Source organism: Ranitomeya variabilis, chromosome 5 (genome assembly GCF_051348905.1).
Source record: "Ranitomeya variabilis isolate aRanVar5 chromosome 5, aRanVar5.hap1, whole genome shotgun sequence".
In the NCBI taxonomy this organism is placed as follows: Eukaryota; Metazoa; Chordata; class Amphibia; order Anura; family Dendrobatidae; genus Ranitomeya; species Ranitomeya variabilis.
In genome coordinates, this window is record NC_135236.1 from 176,020,444 (window position 1) to 176,047,366 (window position 26,923).

At 42.5% G+C, this 26,923-nt stretch overlaps 1 protein-coding gene across 1 annotated transcript in view; it reads right to left on the bottom strand.

The window, feature by feature from the left end:
• Nucleotides 1–26,923, bottom strand: part of FES (FES proto-oncogene, tyrosine kinase) — a 229,468-nt gene that overhangs the window by 141,979 nt on the left and 60,566 nt on the right. Inside the window, exons 3-4 of the mRNA XM_077263560.1 lie at nucleotides 13,204–13,377; nucleotides 2,989–3,085 (exon numbers count right to left, since the gene is read on the bottom strand). Of these exons, the coding sequence (XP_077119675.1) occupies nucleotides 2,989–3,085; nucleotides 13,204–13,377 (271 nt within the window). The remainder of the gene's footprint in view (nucleotides 1–2,988; nucleotides 3,086–13,203; nucleotides 13,378–26,923) is intronic.

A 26,923-nucleotide genomic window follows, 5' to 3' on the forward strand; every position in this document is an offset into this window, starting at 1 on the left:
AAATCTCACGATACATGGCCCCATTCATTCTTTCATGTACCCGGATCAGTCGTCCTGGCCCCTTTGCAGAGAAACAGCCCCAAAGCGTGATGTTTCCACCACCATGCTTTACAGTAGGTATGGTGTTTGATGGATGCAACTCAGTATTCTTTTTCCTCCAAACACGACAAGTTGTGTTTCTACCAAACAGTTCCAGTTTGGTTTCATCAGACCATAGGACATTCTCCCAAAACTCCTCTGGATCATCCAAATGCTCTCTAGCAAACTTCAGACGGGCCCGGACATGTACTGGCTTAAGCAGTGGGACACGTCTGGCACTGCAGGATCTGAGTCCATGGTGGCATAGTGTGTTACTTATGGTAGGCCTTGTTACATTGGTCCCAGCTCTCTGCAGTTCATTCACTAGGTCCCCCCGCGTGGTTCTGGGATTTTTGCTCACCGTTCTTGTGATCATTCTAACCCCACAGGGTGGGATTTTGCGTGGAGCCCCAGATCGAGGGAGATTATCAGTGGTCTTGAATGTCTTCCATTTTCTAATTATTGCTCCCACTGTCGATTTCTTCACTCCTAGCTGGTTGGCTATTGCAGATTCAGTCTTCCCAGCCTGGTGCAGGGCTACAATTTTGTTTCTGGTGTCCTTTGACAGCTCTTTGGTCTTCACCATAGTGGAGTTTGGAGTCAGACTGTTTGAGGGTGTGCACAGGTGTCTTTTTATACTGATAACAAGTTTAAACAGGTGCCATTACTACAGGTAATGAGTGGAGGACAGAGGAGACTCTTAAAGAAGAAGTTACAGGTCTGTGAGAGCCAGAAATCTTGATTGTTTGTTTCTGACCAAATACTTATTTTCCACCATAATATGCAAATAAAATGATAAAAAAACAGACAATGTGATTTTCTGGAATTTTTTTTCTCAGTTTGTCTCCCATAGTTGAGGTCTACCTATGATGTAAATTACAGACGCCTCTCATCTTTTTAAGTGGTGGAACTTGCACTATTGCTGACTGACTAAATACGTTTTTGCCCCACTGTATATCTAATCATCTATTAGTTGATATATATGAATTGCTCCCGTTCAGCATGTATTGCATCTAATAGCTCTATAATGTAGGGTTTTATAGTCTAAAATTCAGCTGACAGATTCCTTTTAAAGAGGACTTTTCACCAAGACAAAAGTGGCAAATTTTCTCTCTCCTTTTATTCCCGCTAATTCGTTGAGATTTTGGGGGGTTTTTTTTGCATGTTTTTATTAAATCTACCATAAGTATCAAACAGATGTCTCGCATGCCTTCTCAGCACCACCCTACTCATTGCGTTCACCACTCTGCTTCGCCAGCGTCAGACCATCTCCCTGAACTGACTTGTGTCCACTGCCAGCTCTGCTCCTAGAGAGTCTTCACCTAGCTATAGGGAGGAGTAGCCAAATCCCGCAGGAATTTAACCCTGCTGTATTCTGCATGGTTTGCCTTCCCCAGTCTATCACTAGGCAGCATGGGGTTTATTGCCCGATTGTTGGCTCCCAATTGCTAGTCTCTGAATCCTATGGGTGAATGTTTGCTTTGTCTCTCCTGGTATTGACCTAGCTCATATACTGAACCTGTGCTGCTTGCCCTGACCCTGGACTGTCAGACCACATCTTTGCCTTCGACCCCCTGTACCTTGTCCCTATGCCTCTGATCCTCTGGTCAGCTGCTGCAAATCCAGGGACTGCCCTTGAGAGGTACCCTATTAAAGCTTTTAGCTTGCTGCTGGAAGCTGAAGCTGCCAGACACAGCTTAGTGTCTCCCTAGCTAGGTGTGCGTCTTCTCCTCCTGGTTTGTTTAGTGTATTCCAGGTTTGATACCAGCTTATTTCTAACTATTATTACGGATTCTGATTTTGTCCTTGATGTGACCTCTCGGCTCTGACCCTGCTTGGCAACCATTCCTACCTCTGGAAAGCAGCCCATCTCTGGTAGCATTCCACTGGGTCCTATTGTAATACCAGGTCCCTGAACAGAGGTTAAAGGGTATTGGGATTTCTATGGAGTCTGCCAGATGGCGTGGTTTGTGCCAAGTCTGTCTGAGGTAGCTTTTTGAGCCTGTGGCCTCAGGCCGACATTATGCCTACACTTCCAAATCTCATCAAATCTCATCTGACATTGCTGTCAGCGCTCACTCTCTCCACTATACTGACTGCTGCGAGATGAGATCTGGAAGTGTTTGTAATGATATACAACTAAAATCTACTGTATGTAAATACAGTAGCTACAGAGGTCAGTAAAGAGAGAAGGGTGTGTTCTTTTTTCCCTTGCTTGCATGATGCTGTCTGCTTATGATTGGTCATCCTCATGTAGGGGAAGAAGTACAAGCCCCCAGAGGCAAATCTCTACTAAACCGCAACTGAACTATACCATAAATTATAACCTAAATTTTATAAGCTAGTATCTCCATAACAGAGAGAAGAAATAAAAAATAATTAAAAAATTATGTTTTACTCAGCTCTGCAGTTCTTATTCAAGGATTCCAGTTTAACATGCTTAAATTAGTAACAGGCTCTCTTTAAAACAAATTCTGGTTTTGCAGCCCCACAAATGGATGTTAATTTGCCCTATCAACAAATATGTATGCAGTGAACTTTTAAGTGTCCCAAACCGAATGCTGCAGTTGGGTAGGAATATACTGTATATATAATGAAATGATCAGCACAGAATTTTAGACCTAAAAACCAAATGGTGTTAAAAGGTAGTAATAATAATAATTTTATTTCTATAGCACCAACATGTCCCAATGCAGTTTGCAAATTAAAAGGTATACATCAATACATATCTATACCGGATATGTTCTGACTATACCGGTATACAATCTGTAGATGGACTAACACTACTGCTCCCACATTCACTAAAGTATGGGGTCAGTCTGTTGCTACTGGCTCTTTTTAGATTCACCCAAAATAAATGTAGCATGCACCTCTTATAGGCTTTAAATGTTTATAATTTGAAGTAATCACCTTTATTTGCCTCTTGGTACTTTTTTTTGGCTTGTATTGTATCTTTTACTTTACTACGATATTGAGTCTTCAAGTTTTCAGGTTCCTGTTGAGTCGTCTATAGAATGAAAAGCCAGAGGTACATTATACTTAGAAGTTGTTTTTGAAATATCAAACACTTGCAATATGAATATCGTGTATCACTTACATTTTGTAATGGAAAGGAATCATATTTTATTTATAATTTCTTATTATAATCACAGTTAAATTGACATAGTGACCAATTACCATTATTCAGAACAATAAAAAATAGAAAATAGAAAACTACCAAATAGTTTGACCTATATTTATTTTTGTGGTCCCTTGCAGTACTGCGGTTTAGGGATAACTGATTTACTTGAATCCTTGCATATCTCATAATGTGTATATCACAACATAATAACCAAGGTTCTGCTAATATATGCAACATGGCAACTAAAAGGGCCTAAGACGTCCATTATTTAGTCTGCACCATACTAGCCTCACACTATCTCTAAAGTCACATAGTATATTGCATCCAAATCTAGACAAACACAAAATGGGTGAGAGGTTATGGGGTCAACCCCTCACCATAAGCATAGATGCAATTCATACAAAAAGTGGTAAATTATCTTTTATGGCTCTACAAATTAATGAAATGTGGTAATGTGGTTGTTATTGTTAAGGGAAACTACGGCTAGAACTGAAATGAGGATACTAAGGGATATGCTTAAATATGGACTATATTTTGAGGGCATTGAGACTGACAAAGGGTGTGTGTGTGTATGTGTTTTTGTGTGCATGAATGTGTGTTTGTCTATGGCCAAGCCTTATAACTAACCTCCTGACAAAATCCTGCATACATCCTCAGATGTCACATCCACAAGAAATGTTATAAATACACACAAGGAGAAAATTGTTGGTACCTTTCTGTTAAAGTAAGAACAACCCTCAATAGTCATTGAAATGATTATTATTTATATTTAGGGCACCATTGATTGCATGGTGCTATACATAAGAAATGGCTAGCCACAAAATACAAATATAAATTACAGTGCAGAAAATACAATCAAAGTAATTTTATGTGTAAGTGTGCGTGTGTAGCCCATTCACTAACTCCACATATCCCCCACCCCCTGAAGATGGCCGGACCTTCACTGTAAATACATCATTGTAAATACACACCTGTACTTTGTATCTCCCCACCTCATTGTAGATAATAAGCTCTCACGAGCAGGGTTACTTTATTTTGCTTTAATCATTATATTATTGTTAACGCTGTTACTTATGACCGTTGAAACTGTTTAATTGTAAAGCGCTGTGGAATATGTTGGTGCTATGTAAATAAAGATTATTATTATTATAATGACAGACTGGTATAGAGAGGTAGAGAGCCCAGCCTTTGTGGGCTTATATAAGATAATGGGAAGACAATAGGATGGGGATGTTGCGGCAGCTTCACTGGTGGTGAGGTGGTGAAGCTTTCTTGATGAGATGCATTTTCAAGTTTTGTTTGAAAATTTCAAAACTGGCAGATAATCAGATGTGTTGGGGCACAGAATTCCAGAGTAAGGGGGATGTTTGGGAGAAGTCTTGGAGGCGATTGGGTGAGAAATGTATAAGAGTAGAGGAGAGAACAAGGTCTTGAGAGGACCGGAGAAGATTGGAAGGTAATGGGAGATGAGTTTGGAGACATACGAAAGAGACAGATTTTGGAAAGCTTTGTAGGTCAATGTTAATAGTTTGAACTGGATACGTTGGAAGCCAATGAGGGGGTTTGCAGAGGGGAGAAGCGGAGTAATAGAGAGGAGAGAGGTGGATTAGTCATGCAGCAGAGTTAAGGAGGACTGGAGAGGTGTGAGTGTGTTGGGAATGTCAGCAGAGAGAAAGTGTAGAAGCCAGGTGGAGAAGTGATCAATAAAGGGAGGGACTTGGCCAGGGGGTTAGTTATATGATAGCCACTTGGAGGTTGGAGGGAAAGTAGATACGGCCAGAATGCACTTCAAAAAAACAAAGGATAAGGGTGCATAGAGGTATGATTGGGTTGAAGGTGCAGTTGTTAGAAAGAAAAAGACCCATTCCTTCACCATATCTATTACCAGGGTCAGGAGTGAGGGTGAAGCGAAGGCCACCGTGAGGCTGTGTCAGTAGGGTGTTAACCATGTTTCAGTGAGGCCCAGTAAGGATAGGTTACAGGAGATAAAGAAGTTTTGAATGATGTGAAGTTTAGTTTTGATGGAACGGGCGTTCCAAAGTGTTCTAGAGAAAGAGCGTGGCGGAATGGAGTGGGTCAAAGGAATGGGTTTGATATTGCATTGATTGCAGTGGTTTCTAGCAGGTGGGGAATGATATGAGGGAAAATTAATGGGGGGCATCAGCTGTGGAGGTCCAGGATTGGGGAATATATTGCCAGCAGTGAGGAGAATTAGAGGGAGAGGAGGTGGGAGAAGGAGAGTGGCCTGCTTGTTTTGTGTTTTAGTAGAAGCCTTCAGTACTGCAGATGAGATCAGGTGGACGGGGGTGGGAGGGAAGGTGAGATAGTTATTAGTTTGAAGCTGCTGAGGTTTGGGGATAGCAAAGTAGAGTAAGGATTAGTAGAACAAAAACTATAAGGGCATAATTAAGCGTGGTGAAAAGTAAATGTGGAAGATAAAGAGGTAAGCACAGTTAATAAACAGTTGTAGCTCTTACCTTCTGGTCACTTCTGGGACATTTCTAGTATATTTCTGCTGAACATTTGACAATGCTGTAAGCAAAGGCCAGGTGAGACCAGAGGGGAGGAGCAACAGTGATGCATGTAAGATTAGAGAAATAGTAAAAAATTAACAGACAGGAATGAATACAAAACTTTGCTATTACATAGCAGGGAAGCAGCAGACATACCAGAAAAGTCAGGAAGTATGGATTGTCACCAATGGAACTGAGGAAAATTAAATTCAGTAAACAGCGAACCAGAAAATACTGACATAACTTGAAACTGACAAAAAGTAATTTTCAATTTAAATTTACTAAATATCACATAAGGAAAATCAAACATAGGTTTAATATTGTGGTTCAACAGAAAAATGTAAAGTAAACTGATGAAATTGGCCTGGACAAAAATGACGGTACCTCTAGATAAGATTGAAAATAATGTGACCATAGGGACATGTTAAATTATGGTGTGTCCTGTAATTAGCATCACAGGTTTTTTTTTCTTTCAAACTTTTAATCAATTAGTCTGTCTATTTAAAAGGTGAAAAGTAGTCACTGAGCTGTTTGGTATCATAGTGTGTACCACACTGAACATAGACCAAAGAAAGCTAAGTAGAGAGTTTTCTCAGGAGATTATAAAGAAAATTATACATACACATGTTAAAGGTAAAGGCTATAAGATCATCTCTAAACAGCTTGATGTTCCGGTTACTACAGTTGCACACATTATTCAGACATTTATTGTATATAGCACTGACGTGGCCACAAGAGGAAAATTGATGATGAATTGAAGAGATGGATACTATGTATGGTAACAAAAGAGCCCAAAACAACTTCCAAAGAGATTAGAGGTGAACTCCAAGGTCAAGGTGCATCAGTCTCAGATTGCACCATCCATTGCTGTCTTGGCCAAAGTGAACTTCATGGAAGATGAATAAGGAGGAAACCACTGTTGAAAGCAAATAATAAAAATGCAAGACTGGAATATGCCAAAAATGCTTATTAACAAACCACAAAGTTTCTAAGAAAATGTCCTTTCGACAGATAAGACAAAATTGGAACGCTTTGGAAAAAGTCACATCAGCTCTATTTTCACAGACCCAAAAATTAAGCATACAAAGAACATTGTACCTACTGTGAAAAATGGTGTAGGTTTGGATATATTTTGGTGCTGCTTTGCTGCCTCTGGCACAGGGTGTCTAGAATCTGTGCAGAGTACAAAATCTCAAGACTATCAGGGCATTCTAGAGCGAAATGTGCTGCCAAGTGTCGGATAGCTTGGTTTGAGTCGCAGGTCATGGGTCCTCTAATATTGCAATGACCCAAACCACACAGCTAAAACATCCAAAAATGTCTAAAAGCAAAGCATTGGACTAATCTGAAGTGGTCTTTTAGGCTATGTGCACACGTTGCGGATTAGGCTTAGGAATTTCTGGTGCGGATTCTGCCTCTCCTGGCAGAAAATGCACATGCGTTTTTTTGTGCGGTTCTGCAGCGTTTTTTTGTGGGTTTTTGCTGCGGTTTTCTTGCGGATTTGCTGCGTTTTTTACCCCTGTGGTTTTCTATAATGGAATGGGTACAAAAACGCTGCAGATTCACAAAAAAGAAGTGACATGCTACTTCCTTTAATCCGCAGCGTTTCCGCAGCGGATTTTCCGCAAAGTGTGCACAGCATTTTTTTTTTCTCATTGATTTACATTGTACTGTAAATCAATTGCGGATCTGCAGCGTTTCTGCACTGCAAAAAACGCTGCGGATCCGCAGAGAATCCGCAACGTGTGCACATACCCTAATGAGAGAACTAAATGCTATTGAACGTCTGATGAAGGTTCTGAAAAATTTAGTCTAGAAAAACTGCCTTCACATCTGAGACAGCTGGAGAAGTTTTCTCAAGAGCAGGTGGCCAAAAATACCTGTGGACAGGTGAAGAGGTCTCATTGAGAGTTACAGAAATTGTTTGTTTGCAGTAATTGCCTTACCCCCTTAGTGACCAGGCCAAATTTTTTAAATCTGTCCAGTGTCACTTTATGTAGTAATAACTCTGGAATGCTTCAACAAAGTTTGAAAATTTTATGAAAAATCTAAGAAATTTGTCAAAAATGGAAAAAAATTAACAATTTTCAAACTTTGAATGATTATCCCTTTAATCCAGATAGTCATACTACACAAAAACATTAATAAATAAAATTTCCCTCGTGCCTGCTTTAAATCAGCACCATTTGTAAAATGTTATGTTTATTTTGTTAGCATTTTAGTAGGTTTAAAAATGTAGCAGTACTTTTTCATTTTTTCGTGGAAATGTACAAAATGTTTTTTAGGGACCTATCCTGGTTTGAAGCGACTTTAGGGGTCCTATATATTGGAAAACTAATACCATTTTAAAAACAACACCCACTGACATGTTGAAAACTGCTGTCAGGTAGCTTACTAACCCTTCAGGTGCTTTTCAGGAATTAATACAAAGTGGCATGATAGGAATGAAAAAGTGTATTTTTACCAACTAAATGTCGCTAACTTTTGAACAGGTCACTGTAGCCGGCAGACTCTAAGGCCGCTATTTGGCCATGAATTGCCATGGCAAACACCAGGACCACACAATCATGATATTAGGGTGCCAATGGGGATAAAAAGGAAGCCCCCCACACTCTTTTAACCATTTATATGATATAGTCATTATTGACAGCAGCATCTAAGGGTTTAAACAGATATGGGCGGTGACAACACTGATCCTGGCTGGTGCAGCAAGTTGTCAGCTATAGTGTACAGTCAACAGCAGCTGGATTGTCACCTGTATGGGGGTGCTATTCTCTTATATCTCAGGTCAGTAAAAAGGACATATTAATGGTCATTAAGGGGTTAAAGGGTTGTGCAACAAGATATTAACTTAAGGGTACCATCATTTTTACCCAGGCCACTTTCATTATTTTTTTTTAGATTTTCTGTTGAACCAAAATTCAAAAGTAACGTCTGATTTTCAATAGTTGATATTCAGCACATTTTAAATTGAAAATGACTTTGTCAGTATCAAGTTATTGCAATGTAGTTTTTTCAAACTTCAAACACATCCTGTTAGCCCTAGAGATTCCCCGAATGGCACTGCAGTATTCCCTAGACACACTACATTTCCCTCACGTGGTTCCCCGTGCAGCTTTCCCCATATGGTAGGGAATAAGGCACTCTCCTCAGTGCCTAGTTTGGGCTGTTTGCCCTGAACGTTGCAGGAATGCCCGCATGAAATTCGGTACAACCTCATAGCACCAGAACAATATGTACTTCACGTGCCTTCAGCCCACAGCATCTTGAAATTGGCCTTGTCTCTCACAAACACTTTAGCTCTTACTATCTCACTAAACCATGAAATAGTTGCCTTTTATACTTACCCTATCCCTTCCCAATCTCAGCTATTCCAAAAATATTAACTTTTATCTTGCCCCACTGTAACTGTCTATCTCTATCCTAAGCACTAAACTATATCCTATACTTTCCTTATACCTGAACTGAGTGTAACAGTTACCTTAGATATTACCTTTGCAGTACAGACAGCAACATCAGTAACTATTGCACTATACATTAGTTACATTACACTCTATACATTTTACATGACACCATAAAACGAAGTAAAAATGCATGACTGTATTCACACTTCACAATTATTGTCTTTAGGAGCAGGAACACAACAGTCACTGTCGTACCCTTACACTAGCAATGTAAAACATAGTCACACACCAACATGTGCAAACAAGCAATGATCTCCAAGCACACGACTGTTTTACACCAGGACCTAGAATAAGGCCTACTAATAACACTGAACTCAAACCCAAATTCAGATCCTCACATTGTAACATTAAAGGATAATTCCCAAGATATTAGTATATCCCGTTTGATGAACCAGCACCTTGCCACCCTGCCTGACATCACTATTACATCAGAATGATCACGTAATGTGGGGAGATACGGGTAGTGAGAGGATGTGGCCCATGCAGTCACTGACATGGCACAACTCTTGCTCACAACCCTGACAGGCTGAGAGGCCTTTTTCACTAGCACCAGTGAAACAGAGTGCTGCCAGACTGGTAGGACTGACACCAGTTCCTTGTTAGATATAAGCTCAGTCCGTTAACGGGATTATATTGGGCCAGAAACCAGCCCCGGTAGCATGGAAAGTTAAACCGAGAAACGGAAGTGTGGATTGGTGGATCGAAATAAAAGAGCAGCTCAAGGTTAAATTATATATTTAATCACCTAAAGGGCACACTAGACAATTCACTATATACACAAAGGTAATACATATACAGTGGTCAGATATGCAAATACAAACAGTGAATCATATACAAAAAGATGCAATTAAGACCAAAATGACAATAAATGTAAAGCAAAAACTCTTTAAAGGGGATATATTAAAATGGATATAAAACACACAGTTAAGCCATAGTAAAAGGTGGCAACACACTCCAAAATGGAGAATGAATAATTTACATTACACGCGTATATAGAAAGTAACCCTGATGAATAACAATATATAGGATTAAAAAGACAGTGTGATTATCAAAATGAAATTGTAGACAAAGTGGGAATAAGTCTGACAATCCTAAATAACATGATACAACATTAGAAGAGTACAGATCAATAGGCAAAGTAACACATGTTACATCTTTATTACCGATATAAGAGGTGACTGCCCAGTCCCCAATGCAAATTTCCGCGCTAATGCCTTCTTTTGGGGAGTCTCTACTGATGTTGTATCATGTTAGTTAGGATTGTCATAGTGTGCTTAGACATATTGCCTACTTTTGATTGAAATACAAACAGTGGTAGTACAAAAGATATAAGCAGATGGATCATATCAATTACCGGGTTGATGTTCGACCATGTGTGTGCTGGTCCACAGGGGGCATGTGCTGATAACTGGTCCCTAGGTCCTTCACAGCACGTTACTCGACATGGCCTCCACCTTCGAAGTGAACCGCAGGCATAACAGAGAGAGGCCATATTGCATGACAATAGCCTTTATCCCCTTTGGGTCACTTCCCTCTGGGCTAAACCCCCCCTAAATCCCCTTGCCTCCAGCAGCTAAAATCTCCAAAACAGAAGATGAGTCATAAGTCTTTAATGGACGGTGTTTGGGAGTCGGTTTTGGCGCCATCGGATCTTTCTGGGCCCCTGCTGTGCGCTGAGACCAAACACAGCTTTGCTACCTGGCTGCTGCCAAACATTCTAAGTATCTCCCCACCCTGTGGTGTTAGAAAGGATTAAGACCCTGGAAGGCATTCGAGTCAGTCCAGAGAACTCAAAAATGTAACCGGTGTGTGACCAGGATGCTCGATAAGTCCATATTCTCCTTTTGAAATCATAGCTGATGCAGCAAAGCAGTTAGGCCACATGGTATCTATTTTGCAATCAAGCCATTTGCTCTGATCTTAGCTGGCTCAAGGTGTGAACTCTGTCACTTAAGGCCCCGTCTCACATAGCGAGATCGCTAGCGAGATCGCTGCTGAGTCACAAGTTTTGTGACGCAACAGCGACCTCAGTAGCGATCTCGCTATGTGTGACACGTACCAGCGACCAGGCCCCTGCTGCGAGATCGCTGGTCGTGTCGGAATGGCCTGGACCATTTTTTGGTCGTTGAGGTCCCGCTGACATCGCTGAATCGGTGTGTGTGACACCGATCCAGCGATGTCTTCACTGGTAACCAGGGTAAACATCGGGTTACTAAGCGCAGGGCCGCGTTTAGTAACCCGATGTTTACCCTGGTTACCAGCGTAAATGTAAAAAAAAACAAATAGTACATACTCACCATCTGATGTCCGTCAGGTCCCTTGCCGTCTGCTTCCTGCTCTGACTGACTGCCGGCCGTAAAGTGAAAGCACAGCACAGCAGTGACGTCACCGCTGCGCTCTGCTCTCACTGTACGGCGGCACTCAGTCAGAGCGGGAAGCAGACGGCAAGGGACCTGACGGACATCAGATGGTGAGTATGTACTGTTTGTTTTTTTTGGTAACCAGGGTAAACATCGGGTTACTAAGCGCGGCCCTGCGCTTAGTAACCCGATGTTTACCCTGGTTACCCGGGTGCTGCAGGGGGACTTCGGCATCGTTGAAGACAGTTTCAACGATGCCGAAGTCGTTCCCCTGATCGTTGGTCGCTGGAGAGAGCTGTCTGTGTGACAGCTCCCCAGCGACCACACAACGACTTACCAACGATCACGGCCAGGTCGTATCGCTGGTCGTGATCGTTGGTAAATCGCTATGTGAGACGGGGCCTTAACTGCCTTTTGAGGCTTAACCCCCCTGCTGAGCTATGTGTCCTGTTACAGCTGCACATGGGAAGGAGGTTTTATGATCCCCTGCCAAATAGGATATAAATGATTGACATGAAATTATATCTCCAATATTCTTCACACCCCTTATCCAAGGAGATTTGTGAAAACGTGCTTATCACTGGAGGTCTGACAACTTGGACCACATGGATCCTGAGAACAAGCTCTGCAGAACCCTGTCTTGAGTGATACGGTGGTGCACATCCTCAGTGTCCTCTCCGTTAATTGCCAATGAAAAATCCATGGTTAGATAAGCGATGTGCTCCGCTTTCTCCTTCAGTCCTATAGACCATGAAATGAGTTAAGAATGAGAATGCCCATCTTTGCTCCATTCAAGACGGGTCTCTGGTTTTTGGCACGCACATTGCTTAAAATGGAAAGCCAAATGATCTGTTTCCCATAGACTTTAAAGTTCAAAAATAAAACGCAAGTGTGTATTTTGTCTGTTATCCGTTTATTTAGCTGGAAAAAGAACTTGTACGGACTAGTTGTTTCTTGGTTTTTTTTATCCAGGCAAAGCATATAGCAGACGGATCAAATGCAAATGGATGACAATTTATGAAATTAAAAACCCATTTAAATAATGGGTCCTGCAACTGAACATAGGCTATTAGACGTACAACATATCTATAAATAGTCTTTTTTGTCCAAAGGAAAAAACGTTCATTAGATTACTAAGAAACACATCCACGACTGACTAAGGGAAGAATTCAATTATTGGTGTTCATGAAAGCATTCTTTGTACAGTGCTTTTGAAATACAATGGCCTTATATAGTTAGAAATTAATCAAGCAGGTAGGCACGTCTGCTCCAATACTTGTAGCTATCATACCAAGCTACAATTAATGAATAATACAGCTTTACACCAAAGGTCAGAAATTAATTAAAACATAATGTGGAATTATTATGAAACAAGTATCTGTCTGGTTCCACTGCTACTCTGTCTCCTTACCATTTCTGAAAATCCAGGCTGTATGATTAGTGACACTGCAGACATTAAGTATATAGGACTTGTGATACACTCTTAAAGAGGGAACATTTTTGGAATTTCAGCTTCTGGAAAGAGGATCAGACCTTTCCCTGTGCCAGAACATTAAACTACTATAGTGCCAGCCCTTTATTCACACAATGGAAATTCATTCTCCTGTCAAATAATAATAACAATACAGTACACTAACCCGAATTTCCAAGCACATGGAATAAGTTACCTTCAAATAGTCCTGGTTGAGAAGTTGCCACTGTTCAGTATATGACTTTTTCAGCTGCTGTTTTTCCCTAATCAGATCAGTGAGCTTCTTCAGAGGGCCGGAATTTAAAGTGTCGGAATGGTTCCGTAATATGTGACTCAGGTTCTCTGTCTGGGTTACCACTGTAGACCAGGCCTGTAAATGCAAAAGAATGTGGAAAAGGTGACAAAATGGAGAGAGTTTCTTGAATTCAGGTCTAATTTACTTGTTTTAACTAAAGGATCAAATTGTAGCCACATGTAATAGAGGCAAATTCATTCTCAAACATTGGTATAGCTCAAGTTTTACCATGCTACTAACGGTGCAGTCTCTTATTTCTAACATCTTAATTCAAAAGTCCCAAGAACTGTACTGTCTTACATGGCTCCCCATGACTTATACTGTTCATATAGGGTATATATTATGTAAAAAAAAAAACTTGGGACATACATTTTTCTATGCTTCCTGATAGCATACCCTTCAAAAAACAACTCAGTTGGTCTCTGGCATGAAAATAAAGTATTCTTCAATTTCAGGTTACTGGATAATTGGTTGTCCCATCAGGATAATTATTGTCCATATGCTATAGTATATGTAGACAGACGACATCCCAAATCTCACGATCAACATACCACATGGATGGCTGAATTTTACCCTGAAGGCATCAGCTGTTTCCAGGGCTTCAGGACTTCACATTAAAGAGTTTGTCTCTGGGAAGACAACACCTTTAATTAAGTGATTTTTTTTCTCGGTAAACAATTGTTTCACCTTATACTATGTCATTGTTCATGAGCATCATGGTCAATCAGATAATTTCTCATAATTAACAGTCAGTCTATTATTAATGGCTAGAAATGTACTAATAACTGGAACATTTTCGACATACCGTACTCACATATGGCTGATTTTGTTGCACAAAACCTGTGACTGTACCAATATTATTAATGGAATTTGCAGTAAACCATCTACATGCTGCAGAAATAACACATTTCAAATGTATGGTTGCAAAAAGAGTATAGAAAAAAATTGCTCCATGTGAACATTCCCTAAAGGATTTTCTCATCTTAGACATTTATAGTATCATATATGCCTTCTTGGTGGCTGGGCAAAAAATGGTTATTTACAGTCTTCCTGGTAGTCTAGATTGGTTTAGGAGTTAATATAAGGATTCCCCATAGAGGGTAGTGAAAGGATTAATGCTTAAAGTGAACCTGTCAGCAGGATTTTTCTAAGTAAACTACAGACACTGTCAGGTTGGCTGTGTTAAACTGATTAAAATGATACCTGGGGTGAAAACATCCGTCCTGTGGTCCTTGTGTAATTAGGGTATGTGCACACGTTCAGGATTTCTTGCAGAAATTTCCTGAAGAAAACCGGAAATTTTCTGCAAGAAATCCGCATTTTTTTTTTGCGTTTTTTTTCCGTTTTTTTCGCGTTTTTTTAGCATTCTGCAAGCGTAATTAGCTTGCAGAATGCTAAAGTTTTCCAAGCGATCTGTAGCATCGCTTGGAAAACTGACTGACAGGTTGGTCACACTTGTCAAACATAGCGTTTGACAAGTGTGACCAACTTTTTACTATAGATGCAGCTTATGCAGCATCTATAGTAAAAGATAGAATGTTTAAAAATAATAAAAAAAATAAAAAAATGCTTATACTCACCCAGACATCTCCTCACCGGCGTCCGGCTCCTCTTCCTATAGCTGGTCTGTGCGCACAGGACCTTCCGTGACGTCACGGTCACGTGAGCGGTCACATGACCGCTCACGACCAATCACAGGACAGTGACGTCATCGGCAGGTCTTTCGCCGCACACCAGCTACAGGAACCGAACGGCAGCGTGCAGTGGAGGCGGGAAGACATCGAGGGTGAGTATAGGACTGTTTTTTATTTTAATTCTTATTTTTGGACCACTTATATGGTGCCCAGTGCGTGGAGGAGAGTCTCCTCTCCTCCACCCTGGGTACCAACCGCACATAATCTGCTTACTTCCCGCATGGTGTGCACAGCCCCGTGCGGGAAGTAAGCAGATCAATGGACCCCTAGGTGTGCGGAATCCCCTGCAATTCCGCATTTTAATGAACATGTTGCTTTTTTTTCCGCGATGCGATTTTTTCGCGGAAAAAAAGGCTACATTTGCACAAAAAATGCGGAATACACTTAAAATAATAGGAGGCATATGTAAGCGTTTTTTTTTTTCGCGTTTTTATCACGTTTTTATAGCGAAAAAACGTGAAAAAAACGCGAAAAATACTGAACGTGTGCACATGGCCTTAGTGTCAGATGTTTTCAGCTAATGATATGCCTATGCTCCAGGGCAGGACTGGAGGCAGAGTCTTATCTTCCTGCTCTAAGCCAGAGAAGCACAGAGAAGCACAGTCTGTATCTCTCTCTCTGATGAGGAGCATGTTTGTGCTTCAGGGCGGTCTCTGGGCAAGTCTCTTCTTGGTTTATTTGGCTTAGAGCAGAAGATAAGACTCTGCCTACAGTCCCACCCAGGAGCACGAGCACGAATTTTTTCATCTCAGGTATCATTTAGTCAAATTAACAGTGTCAACCTGACAGTGTTTGTAGCTTACTTAGCAAAATCCTGCTGACAGGTTTGCTTTAATATTGGGGTCCAGTGGGTTACTTCCCTCTGTAGGCTCCAGCATTGTTCTGATTGTAACAAGAAGTTGAATAGTAATTCCTCAGCGTCTTACGTTCTATATGTGGTGATCATAGAGATGTATGTAGGGAGGAGAAAGAGAGAAGAGAATAGCCATATGATCAGACATAATAAATCAAGAGGTTGTCCACTACTAGAACAACCCCTTCTCAATCTTAATGTTTTCCCACATTAAAATAAAAACACTTATACTCACCTCCCGTGCCAACACCTTTCTAGCGGCATTGGCACTTGTGTTCCTGGGGCTACTGTGAGTAGGTTGTTATACAATGTGAGCCCTGCGCCCAAACAGCGCTGGCGATACTGTCCCCACCTTCAGATGCATAAGTAATTAAGAGGTAGTGAGATCTGCGGCTGGTTGTTCACTTCCTCCTATATATGGAAACATCTGAAGGCGGGTACAGTGACTTCTGCACCGATTGGGTGCAAGGCTCACATGACACAACAACTTAACCTGAGGCCCGGGAAAGCAAATGCCGCCACAGGAGGTGAGTATAAGTGCTTTTATTTTAACGGGGGGGGGGGGGGGGGAAGACTCAGGGACTCCACACCAAAGAACACTTGCCTGAACTGTTGACCAAAATGATATGCAAAGTCTGAACTCTCTAAACTCACAAGTACAACCTCAAATTCAAAAGTATCTTAACTTCCTATCACAACTAATCTTTTTTTACTCTTAAACATCATATGTGACTGTTGTAAACTATTCACAATCTGTTCTAAAGATTTTGAAGACAATATGTCACTTTGGTAAATGGCAATATTAATTAGATAGTATTTATGTGAGTTAATTCCCAAGAAGTGTATGTAGTAGCTACCTGACTTGCACTGTCACAATGCCCTGAGGGATCATGTGATATATTGCAGTGGTCCACTGCAACCACGCAATACTTTCTAGTCTGGTGAGTGTCAGACTCATGTGCTCTACCGTTTACTTGACAATATTTCTGTATTTTGCCAGGACAATCCTCGGAATCGGTCTGCATAAATGGGTGCAGCTTATTTAAATTCCACCCAAAGGTACATAGTTTGGAGTGAGCCCAGGGGTGGGGCTTAATGATCCCAATTTAAATAGTGTTAAAAATGTCATCACATTTTAAATTGTTGGGGTCTGGCTGCCAGCAGATAAATTACGCTGGAGTGCAAGAGGCTTCATCAGGTAAGTAATGCTTGTTTTATTTTTTTAAAGGCTTTTTCCATATTTTAAAACAATATACAGCAGCCATTAGAATCATACAAATGATGTAATAAGTATTGTCAATGTCCATTAAAGCCACATCAATTTAATGGGATATCATTTAAACACTTCAAGACCTTAGTATAATAATAATTTGTCAATAACAACGTTCTGACTCTAGATCAGGGGTGGGCAATTAATTTTCCAGAGAGACCACATGAGAGACCATGACTGTTGTGGAGGGTCGAACTAATAGCTTGAAATTAATTCTACTCAATATTAATTTATTAATATTAATTGTATCACTTAATATTGAGCATAATTAAGTATGCTGACTCCCCCTATATATCTTTGAACCCCCCCACAGCCCCTTATATACAGCATGAGCCTCACACAGCCTACTACATATGCGGCATGAGGCCCACACAGCCTCCCTATATACGGCATGAGCAACACACAGCCTCCCTATATACGGCATGAGCCCCACACAGCCTCCCTATATACGACATGAGCCCCACACAGCCTCCCTATATACGACATGAGCCCCACACAGACTCCCCATGTACAGCATGAGCCCCACACAGCCTCCCCATGTACAGCATGAGCCCCACACAGCCTCCCCATGTACAGCATGAGCCCCACACAGCCTCCCCATGTACTACATGAGCCCCAGTTTCCCCATATACTGCATGAGCCCCACACAGCCTCCCCATGTACAGCATGAGCCCCCCAAAGCCTCCTCATGTACAGCATGAGCCCCACACAGCCTCCCCATGCACTACATGACTACATGAGCCCCAGTTTCCCCATAAACTGCATGAGCCCCACACAGCCTTCTTATATGCAGCATGAGCCCCACACAGCCTCCCAAGGTACAGCATGAGCCCCACACAGCCTCCCCATGTACAGCATGAGCCCCACACAGCCTCCCCATGTACAGCAAGAGCCCCCCAAAGCCTCCCCATGTACAGCATGAGCCAAAGCACTGCCTCCCCATGTACAGTATGAGCCCCATACAGCCTCCCCATGTATAGCATGAGCCCCCCAAAGCCTCCCCATGTACCGCATGAGCCCCACACAGCCTCCCCATGTACTACATGAGCCCCAGTTTCCCCATATACTGCATGAGGCCCCACACAGCCTCCCCGTAAAAATTGCATGAGCCCCACAGAGCCTTCTTATATACAGCATGAGCCCCATAGTCTCTCCACATACTGAATGAGGCTCCACACAGCCTCCCATATACTGCATGAAGCCCCCACAGCCTCCCCATATACTGATTGAGCCCCCCAAAGCCTCCCCATGTACCGCATGAGCCCCACACAGCCTCCCCATGTACTACATGAGCCCCAGTTTCCCCATATACTGCATGAGGCCCCACACAGCCTCCCCGTAAAAATTGCATGAGCCCCACAGAGCCTTCTTATATACAGCATGAGCCCCATAGTCTCTCCACATACTGAATGAGGCTCCACACAGCCTCCCATATACTGCATGAAGCCCCCACAGCCTCCCCATATACTGATTGAGCCCCACACAGCCTCCCCATATATTGCATGACAGTATACAGCCTTCCCATAACCTCCCCATGTGCAGCATGACACCCCCATAGCCTCCCCGTGTGCAGCATGACACCCCCATAGCCTCCCCATGTGCAGCATTACACCCGCATAGCCTCCCTATGTTCAGCATGTCACCCCCATAGAATACCCATGTTCACCCCCATAGAATCCCCATGTTCTCGCCATAGAATTCCCATGTTCACCCCACAGAAGCCCCATGTTCACCCCATAGAATCCCCATGTTCGCTCACATAGAATCCCCATGTTCACCCCATAGAATCCCCATGTTCACTCACATAGAATCCCCATGTTCATACACATGAAAAAAAACACCACATACTCACCTCTGTCCCGTTCCCAGGCGCCCTGCTTTTGTTTCTGTTGCTGTCTCCGATGCGCTGACTCTCTGGCGGTACACAGCTGATGCGATGACATGACATCATCGTGTCAGCTGTTTCACACGTACATAAAAGACTAAGCACACAACCATGTATATAGATCATAAACAAACTAGGGGTGAAATGTCAGCAGTAATGAAAACATACAAAAAAAGAGGGAAAGCACTACTGCAATGTATGCACACCACACATATATGAAGGATTATATACAAAACATATTTATTACAAACATGAACACATCACTACAAATAAAACATCATTAAAACCAGAACATACACAATTGCAACCCTTCAGGACGTGTAATACATGTCTGATATAACAGAGACATATACAAAGCCTAAAACCTATTGGCTCATGAGGCAATATAAACAGCCCTAAATAAGGAAAAAATGTCCCACATGGTCCAAACCACAAGAACACATATGATAAGGGATATAAGAGATAAACCACATGAGGTAGCTCATGGAGAATCCCAAGCGTATCAAAATAGGCCAACAATAAACCCGATATCGGCTGTGATCGATACAAAGTTATATTACCCGACGTGTGGCGTATAACGAGGGCAGAGGACCACAAATCTAAGTCCAAGAGGGGTGGAAGAAATGACCCACGCGTATCACTCCAGCAAGTGGAGCTTCGTCAGGGAAGCTGCAATTGTGTATGTTCTGGTTTTAATGATATTTCATTTGTAGTGATGTGTTCATGTTTGCAATAAATATGTTTTGTATATAATCCTTCATATTTGTGTGGTGTGCATACATTGCAGCAGTGCTTTACCTCTTAGCTGTTTCACATGCTGATTCGTGGAGGAAGTGGCTGGAGGCCCCTCCTCCACCAATGCTGACTGCGGAAGACAGCGAGCGAGCAGGTGGGCACGGTACGGCCCGCTGACCTCAGGTTTTCAGCCCCACGGCTGTCTCGGTCTGCGGGCTGGACTGAGACAGCCAGAGGGCCGGATGTGGCACGCGGGCCGCACTTTGCCCAGGTCTGCTCTAGATGAATATTGTGCAGTAGCGCAGAAAACATTTAACAGCTAAAAAATCAGATATTCAAATAGTCAACACATACAACCACATACACAACACCATATCTTACAGGTGTTCATCCATCCCACTTCCCCGATATATCATTAAGCAACACCTTATACAGACATATGATAGAACTAAATATGCAGAGAGCTCTCCTGGTAATACTATAGAGCAGTGTCTTCTATTACTAACCACCTTCCCCATACCTTATCAAATTTGTAGATACATCTCCTATTCGTATAAAGGACTTCATATAGTGGAATATATTTATTGACCAATGGCAGCCAATTGGGCATACTTTGGTTTTCCACGCATTTCCATGTCATTACAATTTTCCTGGAGCAGAAAAACAGAAATCTAAAAGAGACTCTATTGTAGGACCCATCAATAAACTCATCTATAATACCTAGAAGGCACTTTAGGGGACAGCTCCATAGGGAACTCAAAGTGTTCATGAAGAAATAAACTAGCTCAGAGGAAAACCATTTAGATTTATCATCACTTATAAGAGAATTGTAGGTCGCCTTATATTGCACATTGGTTGTTTTCGACATATAACAATTGGAAAAAAAGTAGTTTATGGCACAACTGCTGAAAATACAAAAAGCCTTGCTCCTTCTTTATTAGAAATTAATTTTAAAGTGTATAAAAAATGTAATCACCATTGGTTACGGACTTACATGTTTCTGGCGTACACAGCGACCTTGGTCATAGTCTAATATATTGAACCATAGTAAACTATTTAAAACTAACACTATTCAATACATATAATAAAGCATATATTAACATGCATGCATATTAGCATGCATATATTTTGCAGAGTCATTCATGGTCAAAAGTGTTGGCACTATTGAAATTATTCCAGAAAATAAAGTATTTCTCCCAGAAAATTATTGCAATTACATGTTTTGTTATACACACATTTATTTCCTTTATGTTTAGTGGAACAACACAAAAAAAAAACAGAGCATAAAAGGCAAATTGGACATCATTTCACACAATACCCCAAAAATGGGCTGGACAAAATTGTCGGCACCCTCAACTTAATATTTAGTTGCACAACCTTTGAAATAAATAACTGCAATCAATCTCTTCCTATAGCCAACAACAATCTTCTTGCACATATCAAGTGGAATTTTGAACCATTGTTCTTTTGCAAACTGCTGCAGGTCTCATGTTTGGCGGGCTACTTCTCCCAGCAGCAATTTTAAGATCTTTCGAGAGGTATTCAATTGGATTTAGATCCGGGCTCATTACTGGTCACTTCAGAACTCTCCAGTTCTTTGTTTCCATCCATTTATGGGTGTTTCTTAAAATATATTTGGGGTCATTGTCCTGCTGGAAGACCCATGACCTAGGATGCAAACTCTGCTTTCTGACACTGGGCACTACATTGCGATCCAAAATCCCTTGATAATCTTCAGATTTGATGATGCCTTGTACAAGTTCAAGTCATCCAGTGCCAAAGGCAGCAAAACAACCCCAAAACATATATGAACCTCCATAATTGACTGTAGGTACTGAGTTCTTTTCTTTGTAGGCCTAATTCTGTTTTTGGCAAACAGTGTAATGATGTGCTTTATCAAAAAGCGCCTTGTTCTGAATTATCCTAAAGATTCTTTCCCAGAAGGATTTTGGCTTACTCAAGTACATTTTGGCAAACTGCAGTCTAGCTTTATACTGTCTATGTGTCAGCAGTAGGGACCTCCTGGGTCTCTTGCCATAACGTTTCATTTCATTCAAATATTGATGGTTCGTTCACACTGTCACTGATGCACCTTGAGCCTGTAGGACAGCTGGAATTTTTTTTAAACTTGATTGGGGCTGCTTATCCACCATTCGGATATCCTGGGTTGTAAGCTTTCATCAATTCGCTGCGGCCACATCCAGGGAGATTAGCTACAGTGCCATAGCTTCTAAACTTCTTGATTATATTGCACATTGTGGACATAGGAATATCAAGATATCTAGAGATGAACTTGTAGCCTTGAGATCATTTATATTTTTTCACAATTTTAGTTCTTAAGACCTCAGATAGTTCTCTTCTTTTTCTGTTATCCATGTCTTAGTGTGGTACACACAGACACACAATACAAAGATTGAGTCAACTTCTCCCCTTTCTATCTGGTTTCAGGTGTAATTTTCATATTGCCCACACCTGTTACTTGCCACAGCTGAGTTCACCACCGTGCATCTGTAGAAAATGTTTAGTAACCCCTTAATAACTGGTATATTTTTTGGAGATGTAAGATAAATGTTCTGCAATTCTTTTCTTATGTTTCCTGATAGTACATACTACATAACAGATACTGCACGTAAGGAATGTTACTCAACAGATAACATGGTGGGCGCAGTTAATAGAGCTGTTAATACAACCAACCACATCATGGGGCATCTGCACCTCCAATGTTGTAATCAAATGGCTGCAAACGTTGCTTCTATTGCCCCTTCACTTTTAGAAACCATGTAGACTGAGCCATGTTTTTTCAGCAAATTATCTACAAAAAGGATGGGAGATAAAATTCTAAAGATTTGCCCCATTGTTGGAACCATTTGACACCATTAGTAAGTATGTTTCAGAGTATCATCCTTGTAGAGGACAAGCAGATACCTGAAAACAAGGACTTTGATTTAACTATGTGCTATAAGGAGTGCTGAACACTCATTTGAACATTTTCTTTGTTGCTATTGGTAACTACAGAGTTTAGTAGTGAGTCTCATGATTTACCATTGACTTTTGCTATAACCATATCAAAGACAGGTTTACTATACTTTCAATAATCTTTTGTTGAATATTCACTGTTCATGTTTACACAATTTATTATCAGAGGATCTTATTTTTCTTAACATTTTTCCATGAGGTACCGATTTTAGTGTGTGTATGATGACAACTTTTGGCATAAATGTGTTGTCCAAGATCTTTTCTCAAAAAATAGTAGTTTTCTCTGTATGTTCTTCATACAAATTATTATTATTTATTTATATAGCACCATTAATTCCATGGTGCTGTACATGAGACGGGGTTACATCAAAATACAAATATCACATACAGTAAACAAACTAACAATGACAGACTGATACAGAGGGGAGAGGACCCTGCCTTTGCGAGCTTACATTCTACAGGATTATGGGGAAGGAGACAGTAGGTCGGGGAGTTGCAGTAGCTCTGATGGTGTTGAAGTGGCCGTGTGGTCATTACAGGTTGTAAGCTTATTTGAAGAGATGGGTTTTCAGGTTCTGTTTGAAGGATTCAAATGTGGTGGATAGCTGGACGTGTTGGGGCACAGAATTCCAGAGGATGGAGGATATTCGGGATAAGTCTTGGAGGCGATTGGGTGAGGAGCGAATAAGCGTGGAGGACAGAAGGAGGTCTTGGGAGGACCGAAGATTACGTGAGGGAAGATACTGAGAGATTAGTACAGAAATATACGGGGGAGAAAGGTTATGGATGGCTTTATAGGTCAGTTTTAGTAGTTTAAACTGGATGCGCTGGGAAATTGGGAGCCAGTGAAGGGATTTGCAAAGAGGGGAAGCAGGAGTGTAACGAGGAGAGAGATTAATTAGTCGGGAAGCAGAGTTAAGGACGGACTGGAGAGGTTCATTGGTGTTAGCAGGGAGGCCACAAAGGAGGATGTTGCAGTAGTCGAGGCGAGAGATGATGAGGGCACGCACAAGCATTTTGGTAGAGTGAGGGTTGAGGAAAGGACGGATTCTGGAAATATTTTTGAGCTGGAGGCGACAAGAGGTGGCGAGAGCTTGGAGAGTTACTCCGAGGCAGCGGATTACCGGTACGGGGGAAAGTGTAAATTCATTTATTGTGATAGATAGATTAGGTAGGGAAGATGTGTGAGATGGAGGAAAGATAATTAGTTCGGTTTCGTCCACATTGAGTTTGAGGAAGCAAGAGGAGAAGAAGGAGGATATGGCTGATAGAGTTGGATCACCCCCAGGCGCAGGGCAGTGGGGTACTCGGTAACGGGTCCCTTCTGTCTCAGTTCTGGGGATGTCACGGTGGCCCGACCCGGTCCGTGGCCCTGCTAAGGGGCGTCCAATTAAAGGGGTGAAGAAGTTTGTCAAGTGTTCGTGACGCCACCTGTGGTGTTCGGTCAGGGTGACCGACGCTGCTTAGGGGTCCGCTGGGGTGATGTTATGGCAGCTAGATGGAATACCTTCCCACAGGTGAAGTATGTCCCCAGGGCATCCCAGTAAGGTAGATGATGATGATGATGGTGTAGGTCGCAGTAAATAACGAGGACACAGGGTTGCAGTCTCTTTACCTTTTACTGTAGACTTCAGCATCCACAATCCAGAGCACTGCTAACAGGGCTGGCTGAATCCGGCCGGTCCGAAGGCACATCCAGAGTTCCCTTTGCAGGTGGAAATCAGTAGCCTTCCTACTTAGGATGCTGCCGCAATGAGATGCAGGCGCAGCTCCGTAACGTTCTATCTCTCGCTCAGTCTCTGCCAGGATCCCACCCCTGACAGGGACCTCTGTCTGCAGCTCAGATGTTCCTCCTTCTCTCCCTGTCTGCCTGAGAGGTCTTTCCTGGGTCTCACCCAGTAGCGTTCTCCTCTAACTTCCTATCCAACCCCCAGTTTTACCCGAGTGTGAGGAGTGGCCTAATACATAGAACCCTTTGCTCCCCCTGGTGGCCGGAGTGTGAAGTGTAATGTGTGACTGTGATACCTGGTCAGGTGAACTCCTTTAGTACAATCAGACGTAACATCGCTCCCCTTAGTGGCAGAGCGACATTACTGCAACGACCAGGACTCTGGGGTGCTGCACTCCCCCCCCCCCCCCCCCCGTTAAATCCAGTACTCCCGAACTGGGAAAAGAACAACAACAATACATGTTAGCAAAAGACATACAAAATTTTGGAATGCTGTAAACAATTAAATATAACAGTGCTTCCCTTTATGGGAGGTGAGAACACTTGAACGTTACAAACCAAAAACATATTTACATTGTGCTTAAGATTTTAAATAACACTTATTAAATAACTAGCTATAAATAACTATTATTACCCAGCCGGGCATACTATCTACTAAGTGCAAACTTTTCCTTTAAGGGCGTATACCCCACTAAAGGCATGCTATAAAACTCACAAGTACAAATTAACATTTTCTTTATTTTTCTCTATTACTTTCACATATGCAGGACTATCTGTCTACCCCTCCGGGCCTACTGCATCTTTCCTCAGCTTTTCTCTCATAAAATTCTAATATTACTTTAACTCTAGTTTTATTCAAAGAACATTATCAACATTTCTTTTCATTATCACTATCTTTACTAACTACATACTATTACTATGTAAGAACATTATTACTTATCTATCTATTTAAGGCAACAATATCATGTTTTAAGCTAAGTGCAACAATTGAACATTCCCTTTAAGGGGGAACCAAGTCACATTCCCTTTAAGGGGGAACCAAGTCTCTTGAGGTAGTGCAAACCATCAATTTGCAAGTCTGTTTAAAGTAAGAACTTCCGCGCTGTAATCAGGAACAGTCTCTTCAAAAAGCTCTTCTTTTTGTAAAACCAGTAGAAGGCACCTTTAAGAAGGTGCAAACTATGTACAGGCAGTTTGTAATCATGCGCAGTTCATGATTCAAATGTTCTTTTGCAAACAGTGATGAACTTGGTGCAAACTTGAAACAATAGGCATCCCGGGTCAACAAAGGGATCCCTTTAAGAATTAACCCTAGACGGGTTTAGCAGCAAAACAGAAAAACAAACAGTTAACTATATACATTTCGGATTTCTGAGGTTTACTTGGGTAACAGCATAGGCCTTACCCTGCACACCATCCTCCCTGGCCGGGAAAGGGTGGAGTCCGAGTTCCGCACAGGGGTCCGCACAGCTTGGTCGGGAACAGCGGTCACTTCTGTTGCAGGCCCGGTCTCCGGGGCTTCCGGCGTCGCTAGGAGAGTGGCGCACCGCTGAACGTCCCGAGCCCACCAGCTACCCCGCTTCTGATACCGATCATAGGTCACGGCATCTCCAGGGCGCAGATCGCGGTCCGCGTCATCCTCTGTGTGGCAGGGTTCCACTTCGTCTCGGTTGACTTGGACCCTCACGGGTAGTCCAATTTCTTGTATCAATCCCCTTCCTTCCCGGGGATTGAAGGCCACAAAGACTCCCCATCTCGGCGAGGAGTCGTTCAAGTTGTCCTTCAGGTCGATCGAGGCCGTCTGTCGGGCCTCCTTTTTCCACGCAGCCACCAGGCGCCGCCGGTGTTCCATCCAGGGCAGAATCTTCAGATCCCGTTTCCGCGACTCACGATCCGGTGGTGGGGTCCTTGGGTCCTCCAAGTCCGGAGCGGGTGAAGAGGGGGAAACGGGGGACAGGCGGATCTCCGCAGGGTGGCCAAGCCGAGAACCCACATGAGGGTGGGCCTCTCGACAGAACGGCAGTTGCCGGGCTTCAGCCGCGGCCACCCAGTCATCTGGCGACTGGCTGCTGGGCCTCCCCATGGGCAGCTCTGCAAAGGTCAGTCCCCTCGGTAATGGCGGATCCGAGTCCGTCTCTGGTGATGAAGCCCCACGTCGGGCCGGAATGTCCCCTTGTGGCTGCCTGGGGGTCGCCATGTTCGTCCCCTCCTCTCGGTCTTTTTCCCGCACTCTCTTCCGAGGGCGGCCCCGTCTCTCAGGCCTCTGCCCCCAATGGAGGATCAGGAGGCGGATCTCGGCCGCTGACGGACATGTCCTCAAGATACAGTTATATTTAGACTAGGCGGCCATTGTTCTTCGCGCTTCTCAGTTTGTTCACGCCCACAACTCCAAGCCCTTCTTCTCCTGCGCTCCTCGTGGCGCTGTAATGGCAGTGGTTTTGGTGAGAATTTTTGGCGGCAAGTGGCAATACACAGTCTT